Source organism: Orbicella faveolata, unplaced genomic scaffold (assembly GCF_042242905.1).
Source record: "Orbicella faveolata isolate gen_17 unplaced genomic scaffold, um_ofav_v1 contig_13, whole genome shotgun sequence".
NCBI classification, from domain to species: Eukaryota; Metazoa; Cnidaria; class Anthozoa; order Scleractinia; family Merulinidae; genus Orbicella; species Orbicella faveolata.
In genome coordinates this window covers 9,349,719-9,366,755 of record NW_028301540.1, presented here as the reverse complement: position 1 = coordinate 9,366,755, position 17,037 = coordinate 9,349,719, and the positions used below count along the sequence as shown (strand labels likewise).

The 17,037-nt window shown below is 40.2% G+C and overlaps 1 protein-coding gene across 14 annotated transcripts in view; it reads left to right on the top strand.

The window, feature by feature from the left end:
* Positions 1-17,037, top strand: part of LOC110046208 (RNA-binding motif, single-stranded-interacting protein 2-like) — a 51,770-nt gene that overhangs the window by 9,388 nt on the left and 25,345 nt on the right. For 4 of the 14 annotated variants that reach the window (XM_089284528.1, XM_089284515.1, XM_089284527.1 and 1 more), the window contains exons 1-2: positions 5,622-5,793; positions 13,315-13,617. In XM_089284528.1, coding sequence (XP_089140654.1) covers positions 13,372-13,617 — 246 coding nt within the window. In that variant the 5' untranslated portion in view covers positions 5,622-5,793; positions 13,315-13,371. Of the gene's footprint in view, positions 1-5,621; positions 5,794-8,153; positions 8,177-11,395; positions 11,548-12,632; positions 12,896-12,933; positions 13,145-13,183; positions 13,208-13,314; positions 13,618-17,037 lie in introns of those variants that run through there. The other 10 variants (XM_089284518.1, XM_089284517.1, XM_089284525.1 and 7 more) reach the window with 9 other exon arrangements.

The following is a 17,037-nucleotide window of genomic DNA, read 5'->3' as shown; positions in this document are numbered from 1 at the left end:
CGTTTTCCTTTTTGGAAAATCGTCTTTCGTTTTAGAGATATTGACGTTTTTGTATTAGGCGAATGAGGAGAGTAATGACGCCATGTGGTTTCCTTGAAACAATAAAACACTAAATCAAGAAGATCTCAAGCAATATTAGAGCGGTGGTCTTCAAACTTGGCACCAAAAATGCACATCACAAAAGAAGCAAAATGACACCCATTGTGCCGTTGCCACGACAACGGTTTTGCTGCTGGTCCTGTTTTAGTTAAGACTGGTAATCAAAGCTTACTTGCCGCGCGAGGACTCAATTGCGCGGCAAGTTGCAGCGTGTGGCAGTACATTACAATACAATTCCATGCAATGCAGTACCTTTATGAGTGCACCCCGACTGCGGTTTTCAGCGATAATTTATAACATTCTATGGATAAAACAAATACACTCTTATTTTTTATAAGAATATTGTTCTTCCGTCCGAGGCTGAATATTCGTAATTTCCTGGCGATTTTCGGCTGAAGATATTCTCGTGAATATTCTTAGATTATAGTGTATGACGTTTCTGTTTTTGAATGCATTTGGTGTCTGGAAGGTGGTAAAGTAATTTTGGAGCCAGACTGCAGGCAATAAGGCCTGATACGACGCACATAACTTCTTGCAGAAATGGTTATTAGCATCGAACAAACGGCTAGTGCTGTTTTCGTTGCTATTTGCTAGTTTTGCATTTAGAGGAAAGAAGAATCTTATACAGTTTAGTCAAAAACATATAGTTGCATTGCATTGTATTTACAAATTTTGAACACACAAAATAGTATTCTTTTGAAAATCTCAGCCTCGGGTTTATTCTTAACATATTCTTAAAATTTTGCAAATTTAGCCTCGATATCCTTATAAAATATATTCTTATGGAGGAAAAAAAAAGGGTGTATGATAATTACGGAAAAACAACAACAAAAAAGCCTTTTTCCTATCTTGCTCCAACACTAATCCATAATTTTTGCCTAGGTTGGCCGATTGAGTAGAATACTGTTTTGACGTGATATTTACTGATATCAGTTTTGACCGGATAATAGCATGAAAAGGACACTTACCAGGCCAGATTGCATGCACGTAGCCGGATAAATATCCTCCGTATCAGTTTTCGCTCGTGTCAATACAAAATCAGTAACTACAGGAGCCCAGCTCCTGACTGCTGTTACTGTTGCTACTCAAAGAAAAAAAAAGTACTACTTGTATGATAAGCTTTCTATTTGAGGTTTTGCTGGTAAAACCTCTGGTGATTGCAATCCCAGAATCACGAGAGGAATTTCGTCGCCCACATTTCTTTATACCCTCACCACACGTACGCTTGGAAGCCCGCCCTTATTGCGGGGCGGGGTCGGTTCTTGGCACTCCCTCTCGTTTAAACACTCTGCTTGCGGTTTGGATTAAACTATATGCAAATTACGTTTGTACTCTGGCGACATGCGATCGCAAGGGTGCCGCAAAGACACGAAAGATTCCCGACTAGCCAAACAATTTTTGGTACTCCAATTCCGACGATACCATGTGCAAGCGAAACGTCGTTGCTGCGCCCGAAAACCAACTCGTGTGGCGTCGTGACACAAAGAGCGATTTGATCAACTGTTGTCGCTCAGTTACGACGAATGCACGGAACGTAACGAAGTTGACGGAAATCACTCCCGGCATTGAAAAAGGGCAAGAGTGATCAGATAACAAATCCACAGCGGAAACCGCGGAAAAATGTCTCGTATAAACCGAGGTGGATTTCGACGACGTGTGATATAATTAACGATCTGATGTCTGAAATACACACCGCAAGGAAACATGAAAGGAATGTAGGAATTTTTCGTCTCAGGTGGCCGCGAAAGAGGCTTAATAGAATCAAGTGCAAAACTGTCGAAACTCTTCTGAAAAATCAACCATGGGCAGCATATATTACATGCATATCTTAAAGAACAAAGTTCCTTCCGCGGATCAATGTAATTTTCTAAGTCTTGGTTGCAAACCACCAATAGGGAGCTTAAGGCGGGGTTCTACATGAAGGCCGTATTTTGGCTGGGTATTATGGTTTTAATGCAAATATCTCGTTCACGTTTCAAGCAATCGAGAATCTCTCTGCTCATCCCACATATCTATGTTTTGGGCTGTTTTGTAAATTTTTGGTGATTTTTAGGTATATTTGGAGATAAATAGTTTTTCTCAAAGGATTAGTAAAATTTATAGAAATAGGAATTTTGAAGATTTGGTGTTGTTTTAAAATTAGAATTTGAAGTTAAAATTTGGTAGACGTACACCAAACAGTTGTCCACCAACCTGGGGTGCCCTTTCGGGGGCGTTCAACTGTCTGTTGGTGTTCCATAACCTTTTTTTTCCTTTTAATCCCTCTTTAAACTTCCTAAAATTTCACTTGAATTCAGGTAGACCCCCGCCTTAAGCAATGACAACGGCGAAGGCAGGGACCACGGCCAGTAAAAATGGATTTATATTTTACCTTATAATTTTACTTTATAATTTCGTAACTACATCAGCGTATCTGCATCTGTTCAGTACGCCTTTTGGTCTACAAACCAATTAAATATGTAATGGCAGCGATCAATTGCAATAAGAAATACGAAAACATTGCTGTCGTGGCCTACGCTCTCCGAACAAAGTAACGTTCATAGAACTTGGTCATTTCACGCTGCTGTTTTGCAGAGTGCGGCTACGAAATGTACAAAGAATTAAAACGCACGAGCACAGTCATTGTTTTGCTCATTAAAACTTTTGTTTGGTGACGTTTTCGTTTTCGTTGCCGTTACCGTCTTGGTTTGCATAAGCTACCTCCCGTATGATTATCGGGAAAGGGGCGAAGTTCATTTAGGTGAAGGAAGCTGGCAAAAGCAAAATGTCTTAGTCAATGTGATATCAATAGATTGCAGTTTTGCGGTCAGTTTAGAGATCAATTTTTAGTATGCGAAAATAGCTCGATCATACGCGTGGTTTTTCTTTTCAACTTGGCATTGGTAATATTTCAGTAAGACATACGCATCCATAACGACCTCACAACCAATCAAAATCGCACATGGTACTCATCTTCTTTTGCTCCTGAGCGGCAGCGTCCACGATCAACACAACCAGCCCTGTTTGGTCATTGTCTTTATTCTCATAAGCTGTCTGCCTGACAATGTAGTGGTGTTGCTGGGAGAAATTAGATGTCTATAATTATTTCTTAATGTTCCTGCGTGAGGCGTTTAGGAGAGACTGATTCCTTTCCAGTCTTCTCTCGTAAAAAAGTTGGTAGACGCAAGGAACGACGGGAAGTAGGGAAGATGGCTTTCTTTCCATCATCCCACGCGTCTTTAAAATATTTTCTTACAAGAGAAGACAGGGGATAAATTAGTAGGGAGGGGCTGGTGGGGGCGTATTCATCGGAATTTTCTTGTTGAGGTGTCCCCGTTGGTTCGTGAATTTTTTTTCCCTCTTCTTAATTTTTGAGACCGAAATCTAAGCCGGAATTTTAACAGCCTATTTAATTTTTTAAACGTAACCTTGTAAAATCTTTGTCCTGTTGCAACCTAAAGCGGTTTTAGTTCTGCTTACTGACGATGAAACCCTCTATATGATCTATTAATGATGTTTCATAGTAATTGGTATCTTTTGACATCGAGCTAAGCACTCCGTTTCATTGGAAAAAGTACCAGATTCAGGAGTCCACTGATGGAATCCTACTAAACTGTAGAACCCTTAAGTTCGTAACTTTTTGAATGGAATTGACGTTTTCCCTTCCTTGAGCGCGCGGTAAGCCATGGCTGATAGTCTTTAACGTCTCCTGATAGAACTTCAGCATACCTTTTACGAGAAGAAAACAGCTGATCAGCAAAAGTGAATTTCCTCATGATCCGCAAATTTTCTTAACCATATTTTAGGTCCTTGAGAAATGTTCTTGAGAAATGTCCATCGAACTGTTGTGCCTTTTGGGCATTATCCGCGCAGTTTACTCGTTTACAGTTTGACTTGTCAAATGAACAAAAGAATTGAGCGACAAAGCTCTCCCCTCCCTCCCTTCGCCGGGCTCCCCCTCCACTCCCTTCCTTCTACTCTGTTCCTTAGACGTACCCCCTTCCCCCGCCACTCCCTTGAACTACATATATTTTTATGGTTTCCTGGAGACTGATCCACAACACGAAGCAAATTTAGCGAGATCGCTCAGCTTCACTGACGATCCGATCTAAAAAGTCTGCAAGCGGGAAGACGATGCGCTACGAACTGAACCCAGATAAAACCCATCGTGAACGAACGTGGAACAGTGGGGAGTGTGACTGGTACACGTGTTGCCACGAATGGGGCAATCATTAACTCTGGAAATAAAGCCCAAAGTATTTAAAGAAGCTTATTCGCAGTTGTTTACCTTTCACTAATTATTCAAGCAAGTTATTTTTGAACTGTCGGTGCCGCTCTAAAAACCTTTGAAGTAGACACGCTTCACTGCACTTGGACAGAGGCCATCTTGTCCCTCAGACAGACAGCCACATGAGTGCTGAATCCTTAGCTCCAAAAGGCAGACAATTGTGTCCGGAGCGTTTCCACGGTTTATATATCGCTGCAAATTTTAGTTTCTCTTTGGGATTCTGCACTGCAGTTCCCCTAACAGCATTGTTACAGCTACCATCAGGATGGAGGCTTGGAATAGCTTGCATTCCACCTTAAAGAGTCTGGTTACACATTAATTGTATTGCGGCATTCCGTGCATATTTTTTCGTTGTTGTTTGTTCCACGCAAAGGTCAATAAAATGAAGTTCAACTCAACTTCAACATTCATTCATGACCTCCAAATTGTTTCCTTTGCCGCAAAATTCGATTCTAATCGTGTTCGCTCACTTAATGCCGTTTAATCTGAAAAAATTATTCCCGCCTCCGCAAAAAAATATTAATCACGTATTGCAGGGGCTTAACCCACGTATCGTAATTTTTTAACATCTAAATTTTACAAATAGCTACAGGAAGAAAAAACAGCACTGATTACCGTTCTGTTTTTTCCTTTCATTTTTCAAAGCAGCCCTGGACAAATTTCCAGTAGTCAGCTCTATTTTTGAGTACTCTGCTCAAACAATTCCGCATTTTACCCTCACTGTAATTTTTTATCGTTGAAGTCACAAGATTTTTTAACGCAAGAATTTTTCCGGTCTGGACACGTCACAACCCCCTTACCTAAAATAATGATCCAAATTTAGTTTTCTATGAATCACGTTTAATATTTTTATTTAAAAGAAATCATGTTTGTATTTCATTTAATAGCTCATTAGTGGTCGTTAGTCTAAGAGGGGCTATTGGTGCAATTGCACCTAGCTGCAAAATGAGAGTAGACCTGTTTGCAATTATATTTTGTATTTACCGATTATTTATACTTCGTTTTCGCTTACGGAACAGTGATCACGAGCTAATACCCGTATCGGTTTGTATTAGAAAGATCAAACGTAAACGATTGCAAGTAAAAAAGGAGTACCTCAGTTTTCTCCTGGAAAAACCTGATTTACGGCCGGTTAGAAGGCCTTACATTCATTCAAATAATGATATTGATATTTAAGCGGGCTTATTTATGTCCATTTCAATGAAATCGATCACAGCAACATGTTTTCCACTCTAAAGAGCACGTGTTTCTGGTGGCTCTCTGCGCATGCCTGACTGATTTCTGGTTGCTCTACCGTCGATCAGAGTGTGTAGCGAGGAACGTGAACGCGCGTTTGCCAAGCACCTCAACTTGTACTCTTAGCGCTGAGCCGGGGAACCGCTACCAGCTTTTGCCGTGATTCTACTCAAGGTAGAGAGCTCGCACAGGTAAACAAATATCTCTTGTGGAATTCCAACAGGGTAATCTTGCCAATAACGTCTTGCGTGAGGTATTGCCGTGGGTAATTTTTTCGGTTCGCTTTTAAGCACGTTAAGGGAATAACCAATACTTATAGTTCGTTTTGATTCTCGATTTGAAGTCTTTTTTGGGAAGAGTTTGCGTTGGTCAAGTGCAGTCAGTAGCGCGCAAAATCGTGAGGCCGATCTGAAATAGAAGAGGAGCCAAAAGGTGCACCTACGATTAGATACACTTCTCGTTTCCTCGGGTTTCTGCTTCAAAAAATTCAGTTTGCTTTGATGCGATCGTAAGAAAACTTTCTCGGGCTCGCACGAGTGTGATAAACGGTGCAACCATAGGCTAATGAGTTTTGATCGCGTGCGGGTCCTCAAAGATCTCAACCATTGTTTGAGAAAGGAAGCCTATTACCACACGAGAGAGAGTTCGTACATACATCTTGTATAGTACTACTCATGTTAACGAATGGCGTTGCAAGGCAAGTGCTTTTTTAATCGCGCGCTCACGGTGTTGTTTTGCGAAGTCGGTCGTATCGTACTGATGGTTGAGTGGCGCGTATATTTAACTCCATTGATTGAATTGAGCAGGCAACGGCGATCTCGCCGAGGAACACAATCAATTTATTCACTTGGACGCAAACTTTGTTACTCCTCATAGCGTGACTTGCATTGTTTTATTGCCTTCGGTCAATTTCATTCTTTTAGGCGCGAAAATTGCGGTGATTCCGTTTACGAACGAGTGGCTTCCTTTAGCCCTTGTTAACAGTGTGTGCTCTTGTAATCACTTTGTGTAGTTTTCCGGATTGAACGCGATGTTTATGTCCGACAGAAAACACTACTTATGTTCTCGCCAAATATGATTAGAATGCAGCTACATGAAAAAACAAATATGTTAACCCGAGAGGCCCCTTCAAGTTTTGATCGTGTATTAAAAGGCTATTTTGCGGGCCGCTCTTACGACTCTGTGCATTGTTTGTGCAAGGCTTTCTGTCTGTAAAGAGCTGATTTTGAGTTTGTTTAGGTAAATTTCGTGCAAACGGTAAGCTTACTTCTCTGTCACGGTTATCTGGCTTCACTCTTTTGTCCGACGCATTTACGGTTCACACCACGCGACACGCAGATCAATGCCAGATGAAGTTGTGCCAGAGAACTCGAGAGAAAATACTGTTAGCTAACAAGTAAACGAACTGAAGTAAATTACTTCAACGGAGCAAGAGCACTTGTTGCAGTCAGGACATTGCAAATACTGCGTTAAATTAACAGATCACTGAATTAAAACGAGTGTGCTTTCCCGTGGCTTGATTCCGCGTGAAACAAAGACCGAGGAAATAAAATCCTTCATCTCACGAAAATTCATAGCTTTTGTATTTGCCTCAAACAAACGCATAGATAAACTTCAAAGCGACTTCAATTTGGATCAAGTGTGCCTTCACTGATTGCATGAGCGAGTATTCAAAATGGCTCTTGTGTACCGTTTGCTTTTCGTCTTTGTCTCTCGTGCCAAAAGCGCGTTGAAACTCCAGAAAGACCATTATTGCGTTCACTCTTTATGGAAAACATTTCAAGTTAAAAGATGGTTCTCGTTGACTTTTACTAAAATTAAGTGTACAGTGCTTTCGTGATAAACCGACGTCTTTGAAACTTGCGGTTAGTTGTGTGTGGAGAAGCTGAGTAAATTGTTGATACCGTGGCTTCAAACACGTGGATAGGTCACACTGGTCTGTCGCTCGCAGGAGAAACCAGCTCGCATCGTACTTGAACCAAACCCAAGAGCTACTTTGTTGGTCGCGTTTGCGAAAAAACAGGAGCCTCGTTCGACAACAAGATATCGTTGTTTTTAGTTTGTAGCTAAATTATCAATCTACGATCCTTTCTTGAGGTGACCGAGGTCAGTGTGTTCACAACTCAGTGTATTTTCTAACCTTCACGTTGCTACCAAGAATCATACAAGCAACATCTATTTTGACGACTTCATCAGGTGCTTAAAGCTCACTCGCTGAATTTGCTTTCAAACTAGCATTAGTACTGACATTTTGACTTAAAAATCTAGTGACCATTTCGTCTGGGTGATCTTTCTCTGACTTTCGTCCATGTCCTGTTTTAGTCCAATGTATTCATATTAAGTTCACTTTGTCTGTTTTATGCAAAAATATACGTGGTTTAAAACAAACATGATTAACAAACGATAAATCGCCTCTTGTATATAGCTACACACGCTAGGTCCATCAGAGAAGAGAAGTTTATCGCGGGTTTAACTACAATGTATCTCAGTTCACCAGTGATTTTCTTGCAGTTTGCAGAAGAAGCTACACATACTGCTATGTAGCACCCCGGAAAAATTGTAAGCCAACGGGAGGTAGGCAATCTCTTTTCTTGCCATGAGCCGTCTGATTATTTGAAACACCTCCCTTTACGACAAATATAGTTTTATCCGAAGCTAGACTTGAATTTTACATGAAAGGTTAATACGTTATAATCTGGTAAAGATACTTAGTTATGTAGGAAGCATAAAAGATTATTCACTTCATATTTCTATTACATGATTACCTGACTTTTTTTCACAGCACAAGTCCTCGGCAACCAACAAAAAAGCCAAGTTATTTTAATATTCCTAGGTTATTAACGATATTATTAATAACACTTCGTTAAAATTATTTCTTACAAGCCATGCTTGTTTGGTTACATTTCGCACAAATAGTGCCATCTATTTCATTACTTGGATATTATGAAAAGATTATCACTTTTCAGCAAAATATGTGTTTTATTTTTATAGTACACCGTGAAAACTTCTCCGCCATCAAAATGACAAAAGGTCGCTTTTCCTCAGAAAAACCAGACAAAATGTTTCTGCACTTTACCCGGGTGAAATACACCGCTGAAAAGTTTCCTTCGTTGCGAATTTCATCAGATTTCGACACGCAAGCTATTAAGCATTATTTTTCTAGGCCTCTGTAGTTGGCCCAAGCTAAGAGAAGTACTTTAGCACTGTGATCGTAATCGCAAAATGCAGAATAGCTGCAAGCCAAGAGCTTATGTCTGCGTTAGTCTAGGAGTTCTTCGGTGACAATGCGAGTGTAGGGTATCTTCTCGCATGCATGTACTCTGTAGCTTTGGCTGATGATGGAGTCGTGATTGAATTGTCTAGTCGAGCTCAATGTGGGGTCTGCCCGGGTTTTTGGCGCGGCCTTGCACTTAAAAATCGACGAGGTTTTTGTGTACAAATCAACGGAACACCAACACGACGAAGTGTAACAGCCTACAGTGTGTTATTTCCATTGTCAACCAGGCACAAAGTCTGGAAAGATGTAGATTGAATTTTTCAGTTTTAGGTTGCGGGGTTGTACATTTGAATGACTTAACTGTATAGAGTCAAGATGTAGCTTGATATATATCTCGATACATACAAAAAGGAGCGTTTCTGCCGAGCTATATCATGAAACAAAAGGTGTACATGTTATGGGTGTTTCAGTTGACAAGTTTTTAGCGTGGTGAAGCATTGTGAAGACTGTAAAATACAGGACAAAGTGGACAAGTTCTTTTCGTCTCAATGCATTTCAAATTTCTTTTACATACCTACCCTGTTTGATTCCAAAGCTATAGTTTTTTGTGTGAGTTGAAGAATTTAAATTGTGAATTTACTTGTACAGAAAGTATTGAACGATAAACACACAACTTTATAGTTTCACACAAGCGTATTTAAAGATGTTTTCTTTGTGAAATCTGTTTAATGGATACATTTTCATTTGCGCTTTGACAACTCGCCTTTTTATATCCTACTGTAATGAAACATTAACTGAGTTTTTTCATGAAGCTAATAACAAATATAACTAGAAAAAGTTACCTTTCAAAGACATTCTTCAGTGACACTCAAAACTGATCATGAGAATGCATTTCAAATTTCTTTTACTTGCCTGCCCTGTTTTGAGGGTGACACGAAGAATTTATTATTCTTGCGAATAGCATGATCAATAAAAGGAAAGCTTTGCAGTTTTGCTCCAGCTTTTTTAAAGATTGTTTTCTTTGTGAAATCGTTTCATTAATTATATCTTCGTTTGAGTTTTGATAAGTTGCTTTTTTACATCCTGTCCTATCGATACATTAAGCGAGTATTTGTTCAAGACGCAACAAATGTATAAAACTCGAAAACCTTGACATTCAAGGAATCTTCACACGTTTAAGTTCGTCACAGGATTACATAGTGTACAAAGCTAATTTTATGGCTTTTGTATCGCTCTTTCAAGCCAACTTAATATAGCTCTAAACATTTTGTGATCCCTGAAGCAATTTTATTAATTCACCCAACGTAAATGTTCGGTGGTTGATCAGCAATCGCCTAACAAACGGGAGACGTTAATCTGTCATTTTTGTTCATACTTGCAATGAAGTATATAAATTAAAAGGTCCGCAATTAGACATTTGATTTCTTCAGAACGAAGCGCTCGTTGTTAGGTGAATAATGTTGTTTTAGTAGAATAAAAGTTTCATTCCAAATTACCGAATTTAATAATCGAGAATTGAGCCTACAGCTATTTATGTTTCAAGCTGTCTGCATAAGGAGTAAGAAGCATTAGTGGACGGAGTTACACGAACTCAGTACCGTCAATACAATGACGAACAACTTTACCGCGGCGATGTTTTATTGTGTGCTTTGACACTTCGCTAAGTTAAATTGAGAAGAGTTCATTTGTTTTGCTCTTGAATTGTTTAGAATTTCGAACATGGTTCTTCTTTTTGGTATTTTGTGAACAAAATTGTCAAGAAAGATTGGTTGAAACGACTTTACAGTTTTTTACTGAGTAACGTCGTAGAAAGGACGAAAACTTCGCTGGAACAACTATTGGTGCATTTATCAATGTGTTTTTTTTTTTAGGTTACCTACATTTGATGATTTTGCTAGTAATTCTCTAGCAATTTTGACAGATAAGGTCAATTCTCATGACAAATATAACCACTGTTAACAGGTTCATAAAAATTAACGACTGAGTGAGTTCTCACAACTTTATTTGTTTGGGCGAAACAAGGACAAACACATCAACTAAAAGTGTCAAAGTCAAGACTTATTTAAAATCGACCTTTCATTAGCAAAACCAGTTCGTTACAGAGTTTGCCGATAAACCCTTCTGGAGAAGAATCTTAGCGTGAAACCTTCGATTAACTGTCAACGGCCATTAGAAATACTTTCGTTTTTTGTGATACAGTCTTACGATTTTGTACTCTTGTAACCCTTCCAAAAAACTGGGACAATGGCGTGCTAAATATAACTAACGTGAAGATTATTACAGGTTCTATGAAAAACCATTCTTTTTGTGTCGAAATCACGACATTTTTAAATGATTTCTCCGAGTTCTCTGATTTCGTTTCGTAGTTCGCGTACTTTTCCACTTTTTCGCACAAAGTTTATCTCTACAATTCCTATGTTTGCCTGTAAAACTATCGTCTTCTTACCACAGCCTGTTGGTTGAATCCGCACTAAGGCTTCTAAGAACAACCTCAGAAATATTTAATGTGTGTTTATATGGTGGTAAATGGAAATCAAACGATTTCAAAGAGGGTCTTTCATCAATTATTCACGAAATCACTCTGGCGTAGCGAGAGATTCCAAAGGGTCGCTCTTTGTTCTCGTTTGCAATCTAACGGTTTATCACTGGACGTGTTCTCGATATTTTCCTGCTGGTTTCTCAAGGATATTTCAAAAAGGATTACCGGCCCCACCGCTGCGACATCAAGGTAAAATTGAATGTCACTTGCGCAGCGCGAAACTCGTTACATCTTGTACGTGGGGCGATGTGGTGCTAAAATATTTTGAATACTGAATGCCCCCTCATTCATTTGTTATAGATCTCTCTGGCTTATAATACTCTGTAGCTATTTTGAATTTGTTTACGAGATCTTCTAGAAGACCAACCAGAGATTTTTATCCTCTCAATGCCGGCTTTCTGCCGAAAGTCCCTTTTAACCCGCCAAAGCCCCCATATCCTATCCCTGTCAAACATGAAGAACGAACAAGGTAGGAAATTTCACCGTCCGCTACACATCTCGGAACAGTTCACTTGTTCCCACAGTCAGAAATGAAGGGGAGAAAGAAGGCGCGTTTCTTTGGATATCGTTCTGACATTTGCACACCAATATCTCAAGTGAAATACTTCAAAGAGGAGTCTAAAGGATTTGACGTGAAGTTCTTATAAGAGAACAAGCGTTTTGCAGGTCGCTATTAACTGAAGAAAAGGTGGATTTTAATTGTCACGGTCAAATCCTATGCACTGTGACGAGATTAGCACAAGTGTTAACTCAGTTTATATCTCGGTCACTAGACGCTTGGCCAGTTGCAACTAAGGCGTGCTCGGTTGTAATTCACTTTCGAACTTTTCACGCAGCGAATACCTCGCAGCAAATCAAGCCGCGTGTTTAGGGCCATTTCGAAGCGTGAGGTTCATTCAATTGCTTACCCATTGTTACATTGCGAGTGAAGAGAGCGACAAGTAAACAAACCAAATGCGACTATGCCATTGGCTGTGCTCTTGTCAAACACAAAGTCTTATTGACAGCTGACAGGGTTCCATTGTTCGCTACTACTTTTGAGCTTAGCGACGCCATGCAGAAAATCGCACAAAAGGTTCGTTTCTTCGTTCCTCTCGTTTCTCCGATGCACAATAGCAGAGGCCTCTACGGCGATAGTTTATAAATACCCACACTCGTCGACAGCGGGGCTCCCGTCTCGATGGCGCTAGCTCTCCTTACGATAAATCATTTACCGATTATGGGCCCCCGCTGAAAAGCTTTCCCGCCGGGCCTCTCATTGGCTGAGTGGCGTCACGTGCTCAAGGGATGAAGAAAAGGTAGCAATTTGTGATTTGTTGGCGGTCGAGTTCACGAACGAGGAGTTTGCGTGTTTCATGTACTGTATGTAGTTGACGTTCAGAGGTTAGCTAATGCGAGTAGGTTTACATGAAGCGCGCATGGGGCGGGAAACTAAATCGCATGGCGTCACGGCATTGTAGATCGTAGAGGCGTTTGGGAACCGATCGATGTCATTGCAGTACGCAGTTTATACTCAAAACACGGGTAAAAGCACCGGGTTCGTTGTAGTTTATTTTTATGAAAGGAGATAAGCCATTTTGTGATCGGAACATAGAGTTCACCCAGTGGAACCCATCCGTGGCCACGTGTGTTTGGTTTGTTTACGTCCGTTCGAAGTTGCTCCTGCTTCGCCAAGCCACAGAAAGTGAAGTTTTAGAGACGTAGATCCCTCATTCGGGGACATTGCAATTGACGGACACTGCTCTTCGCGGAGGAAAGCGATTTGTGCTAGATATCGCGGCAAGAAGTAAAGCTTGAATCAGTAACAAGACGCATTTTGAAAACACGCTCCTATCACACAAGTCCTCTTGTACGGCAACAAATCTAGTATCTTGTCCTGCTCTGAAGTGGGGCCCCAAACGCCGTAGTCGCATTTTGAGTCGTTCTGACGCAACTCTCTTTTCGGTTTCCTTTCAGATTCAGGGCGACTGGAATGAAGAGGCCCTCGATCAGTTGTAGGATTGTAGGCGTATAATGAGCGATTCATTGGTTGAAGTTCTGGAGACATCAACGATGACAACTGATCGTACAGGCAACAAGGAACGCACGCACGCCAAGGACGGTGAATCGCACGCCTCACACACTACGCACGACCCAGCGGCGGCACAAGATCACGCGAGCAGGGAGTTACAAGAAGGAGAAGCGCTGGAAGACAACGAATCGTCAGCCGCGGAGGCGGAAAATCGCAACAAAAACGGACAGGAAAGAGATGACAAGAAGGTATCTTCATCACAGATATTCTAGTGTAACAGACCACATCCGTTTGTCATGTGACAGGCCGTAGAGTTTCGCCTCTTCCAGAAAAGCGCTGTTAAAAGCCAGAGCGCGGCGGCTGGCGTGTTTTGGTTTCGTTTTTTTAAAGCTTGCGTTTATGGCATGTTCATGAATAATGAAATCTCGGTCATGTTTGTTGGTTTTGTTCGCGTGTTACGGCCACTGACTTGCCGCGAATTCTCTACATTCCCGCGTTTTCGGTGTCAAATTGTACACAAAATCACAATGCAGGATTCAAAACGTACATCCTGGCTCCGCCGGCCACATTTTCGGGCCGTGGATTTGTGCGAGTGCTTATCTGTGGCCAGATTATAATTTTGCACGGCATTGTTGGTGACGATCTTTTGTGCGTAGCAAACATTTCACTGAAAGCTCACCTCGTGAACCACTGTTTCATGAATTGAAATCGAGCTCAGCGAGCACTGCGCCATTCAAACGATCGCGAGTTGGCGAGCCTCTTTAAGCCGACATAATATCATCTGAGGACATTTCCTTCATTTGTAAACGTAGTTACGAATGTGATGTTCGCAAAGTTAACGCTCGCATCCGCATATGTTCTCCGTATAGTAGTTCTCGCGCTTAGCGCGTACAGGAAAGTAAGCGGTGAACCTCGCTGTTTAGTCTTGTTCTTCTAAGTTATTCTTTGCGAAAGAACCCTTGTTTCTGGCGGCTGGTTGTGTCAAAGTCTTTTGATTCGCGTGATTTTGCTATTAGCGCGGCTCTCCGCGTCGAATGATCTTTGTAAATGAAGTAAATATTTAGCCTGACAAAAATAAAAACGCTAGCTGTACTGTTTGCGTGTCAATGGGTGTTGAACACAACTCCCATTACTTGTCGTGTTTACTTCATTCCCCTTTTGGAAGGAAAACCATTTTACTACAGCGGGAGGGACAGTGTCTCCGCGGTTCGTTGTGAAATCGACTGATTTTGAGTAGGAACAAACGATTGGTGCGCTATCGAAATTTAAGCCGCTATTTTTTCAGGTAGAAATTTCGGAGCGCGGCTTAAAACTCCGTCGCTGCCGTGTGGTCTCTTAGATAACATGGAGTGTCAAATAAACCATTCGCCGGCGGTAAACTGGTTTGATCGACGGAAGTGTAACTTCCACGGCAAAAAGTTATGCGTGACTTGCCAAAGCCGTCAACGAAATTATCGGAAAGCCCGCAAAGCAGCTAATTTACATTCTATAGTACACGGTTTTATATTCAGTGTAGTATTGATGACGCTTTTCATCTCCGCCGATGACAAAAACGTCCCTTTGTTACGGATCCAGCAGCGAATTTACTGCTTTGTTTTTGAGCAGTTTGAGAATATCGTGATCGATAAGATTTTCAGATGTTTGCTGAAGCGGAATGCTTGGAAGATACCAGAGATTTAATTGACTGCAAATTACGCTCAAACCTTCGACGCCGTTCATCTTGTTTTGTCAATAAGACATCGGAAGTTCTTTAGTCACGGGAACTTCTTGTTTACCCGCGAATCCCGCCGAAAGAAAAACTCGCGTTTCCGGAGTCAGAGTGTTAGAAAACTGTGAAGCGAAAATCGCACGGAAATTTTTTCCTAAAAGCTGCTCAGTGAAGATGTTCTTTTTCTGTCGCGACGAAATGCATTGAAGCGGTGGATTGTTTTAGCGTATGGTCGACAAGTGCTTTCACAGTAGTGCTATTTTATTTTGATTCTCGTCGTAACAGGCTATTTTTTGAGGAAGAACAGAAGTGTTAAGTGTATTTTCTACCGGCAATTCCCCGTTAGATGTTAACGTTAGGAACGATTTTGTCTGTGAAAATGGCATCCGTTGTAGCTTTGTTGTTTTTCTCTGAAGGAAGATTTGTTTTCTTTTAATTTCTCTTCGACAAAATTATCATTATGTGTAATTTTTTTTGTCATGAGTCGCTTTATCACACCTTCGTACGCTTTTCGGCAGAAATGGCAAGAAAATTTTTAGAAAAAAAACATATTTATCCTAAAGAACCTCCGCAGTTTGTGCAGTGTAGAATATCTCAAGCCCAGTACACAAAATCTAACATTCATCTTGTAACATACGCAGAGCTCGATACAAGTTTTGGCGCGAAATTAAGTTAGCTTTTGGTGTGGTTCTAAGGTAGCTTCTTTCATCTTTTTATACAAATAAATTTTTGCTTTGATTTAAGCATGTCCCACACACACTTTAAGCCACAAAACCGCTTATGTCGACAGCGTTTCTCATAAACAGAATATCGTTATTTTAAAGTATTTTGACTGCGTATTGCTTTGAGCAGGTAATATTTTACGAAGGTTAAGGTTTTGTTAAATAAAAAATCACTCCTTATGTATCAGTTGATCCTGTAACTTGTTTTGCGCTTTGTTTTAATGTAGGAAATGTTGAATGTTGATAGTGGTCAATGCACTCAGAAATGTTGCTATCTTCAACTCATGTTCGTAATCGAGAGTTTAAATTAACTTCGTGCTTTGAAAGAAAAGCTTCAAGTAGGATACTCCTGTAGGACTACACAACTAATTTGAAGACCGCTTAACGCAAACTGCTTCAATTTTGTTTCTTTTGAACGTTTTTTAAATATAACTGTGCAAAAGAAACTTGTACGAATCTGTGACGCTTGCCCTTTGAACAAATCTTGTCGCCGGCTTATTTTCAGTCTCATTTTACTGACTGCCAATATTGCCTCTAAAATCATGACTATTTCCTAAGGCCTTAGCCGAAATTCAAGAAAGCTATTACATCAAAACAATTTCCTTAAGTGAATTTGGACGAAGGCATAAAGACACAAAGTAAACATCTTTAAATTTAGAGAGTAGGGTTTCAATATTCCCATGCATTTGTGTCTCAACGAAGTCCACTTCTAGAATTCATGTGTGATGGTATGTATAATTGTTTGAGCCTTTTTTTTCCACAGTTTGGAAAAAAGAAATACAGTTCTTTAAAATAGCTTAGTTCATTTTCGGTTTTATGTATATTTTTGTGTAACATGAAAATATTGAATTTGCAATTACAATTTTTTAGTTAACTTGAGAATGTAAACAAGATCTATTTTTTAGCCTCTGATATTGACTTTCGAATTTCTTCCATAATTCGTGTACATAACAACATACAAATGTGATATCTTAATTTTTAACTTCAATATATATCATATATATTGCTTAGCAGTTGGCATTCACTATCACCAATTATGTTTTGCCTTTTTGTTTTGATTTTGCTCTTTAACTAATCTGCAACTCGCTCAATTAAAGAAAAAAAAAATGTGTGTTGCAACTAACTTGAAAAATGATTTTCCTGTTGGCTAAACCCTTGGACCAGAAGTAGAAGTTTGTTCATACAGATGTGCATTTTGAAAGGTGAATTTTTTGAAAACATACAGTGATCGAGTTCAC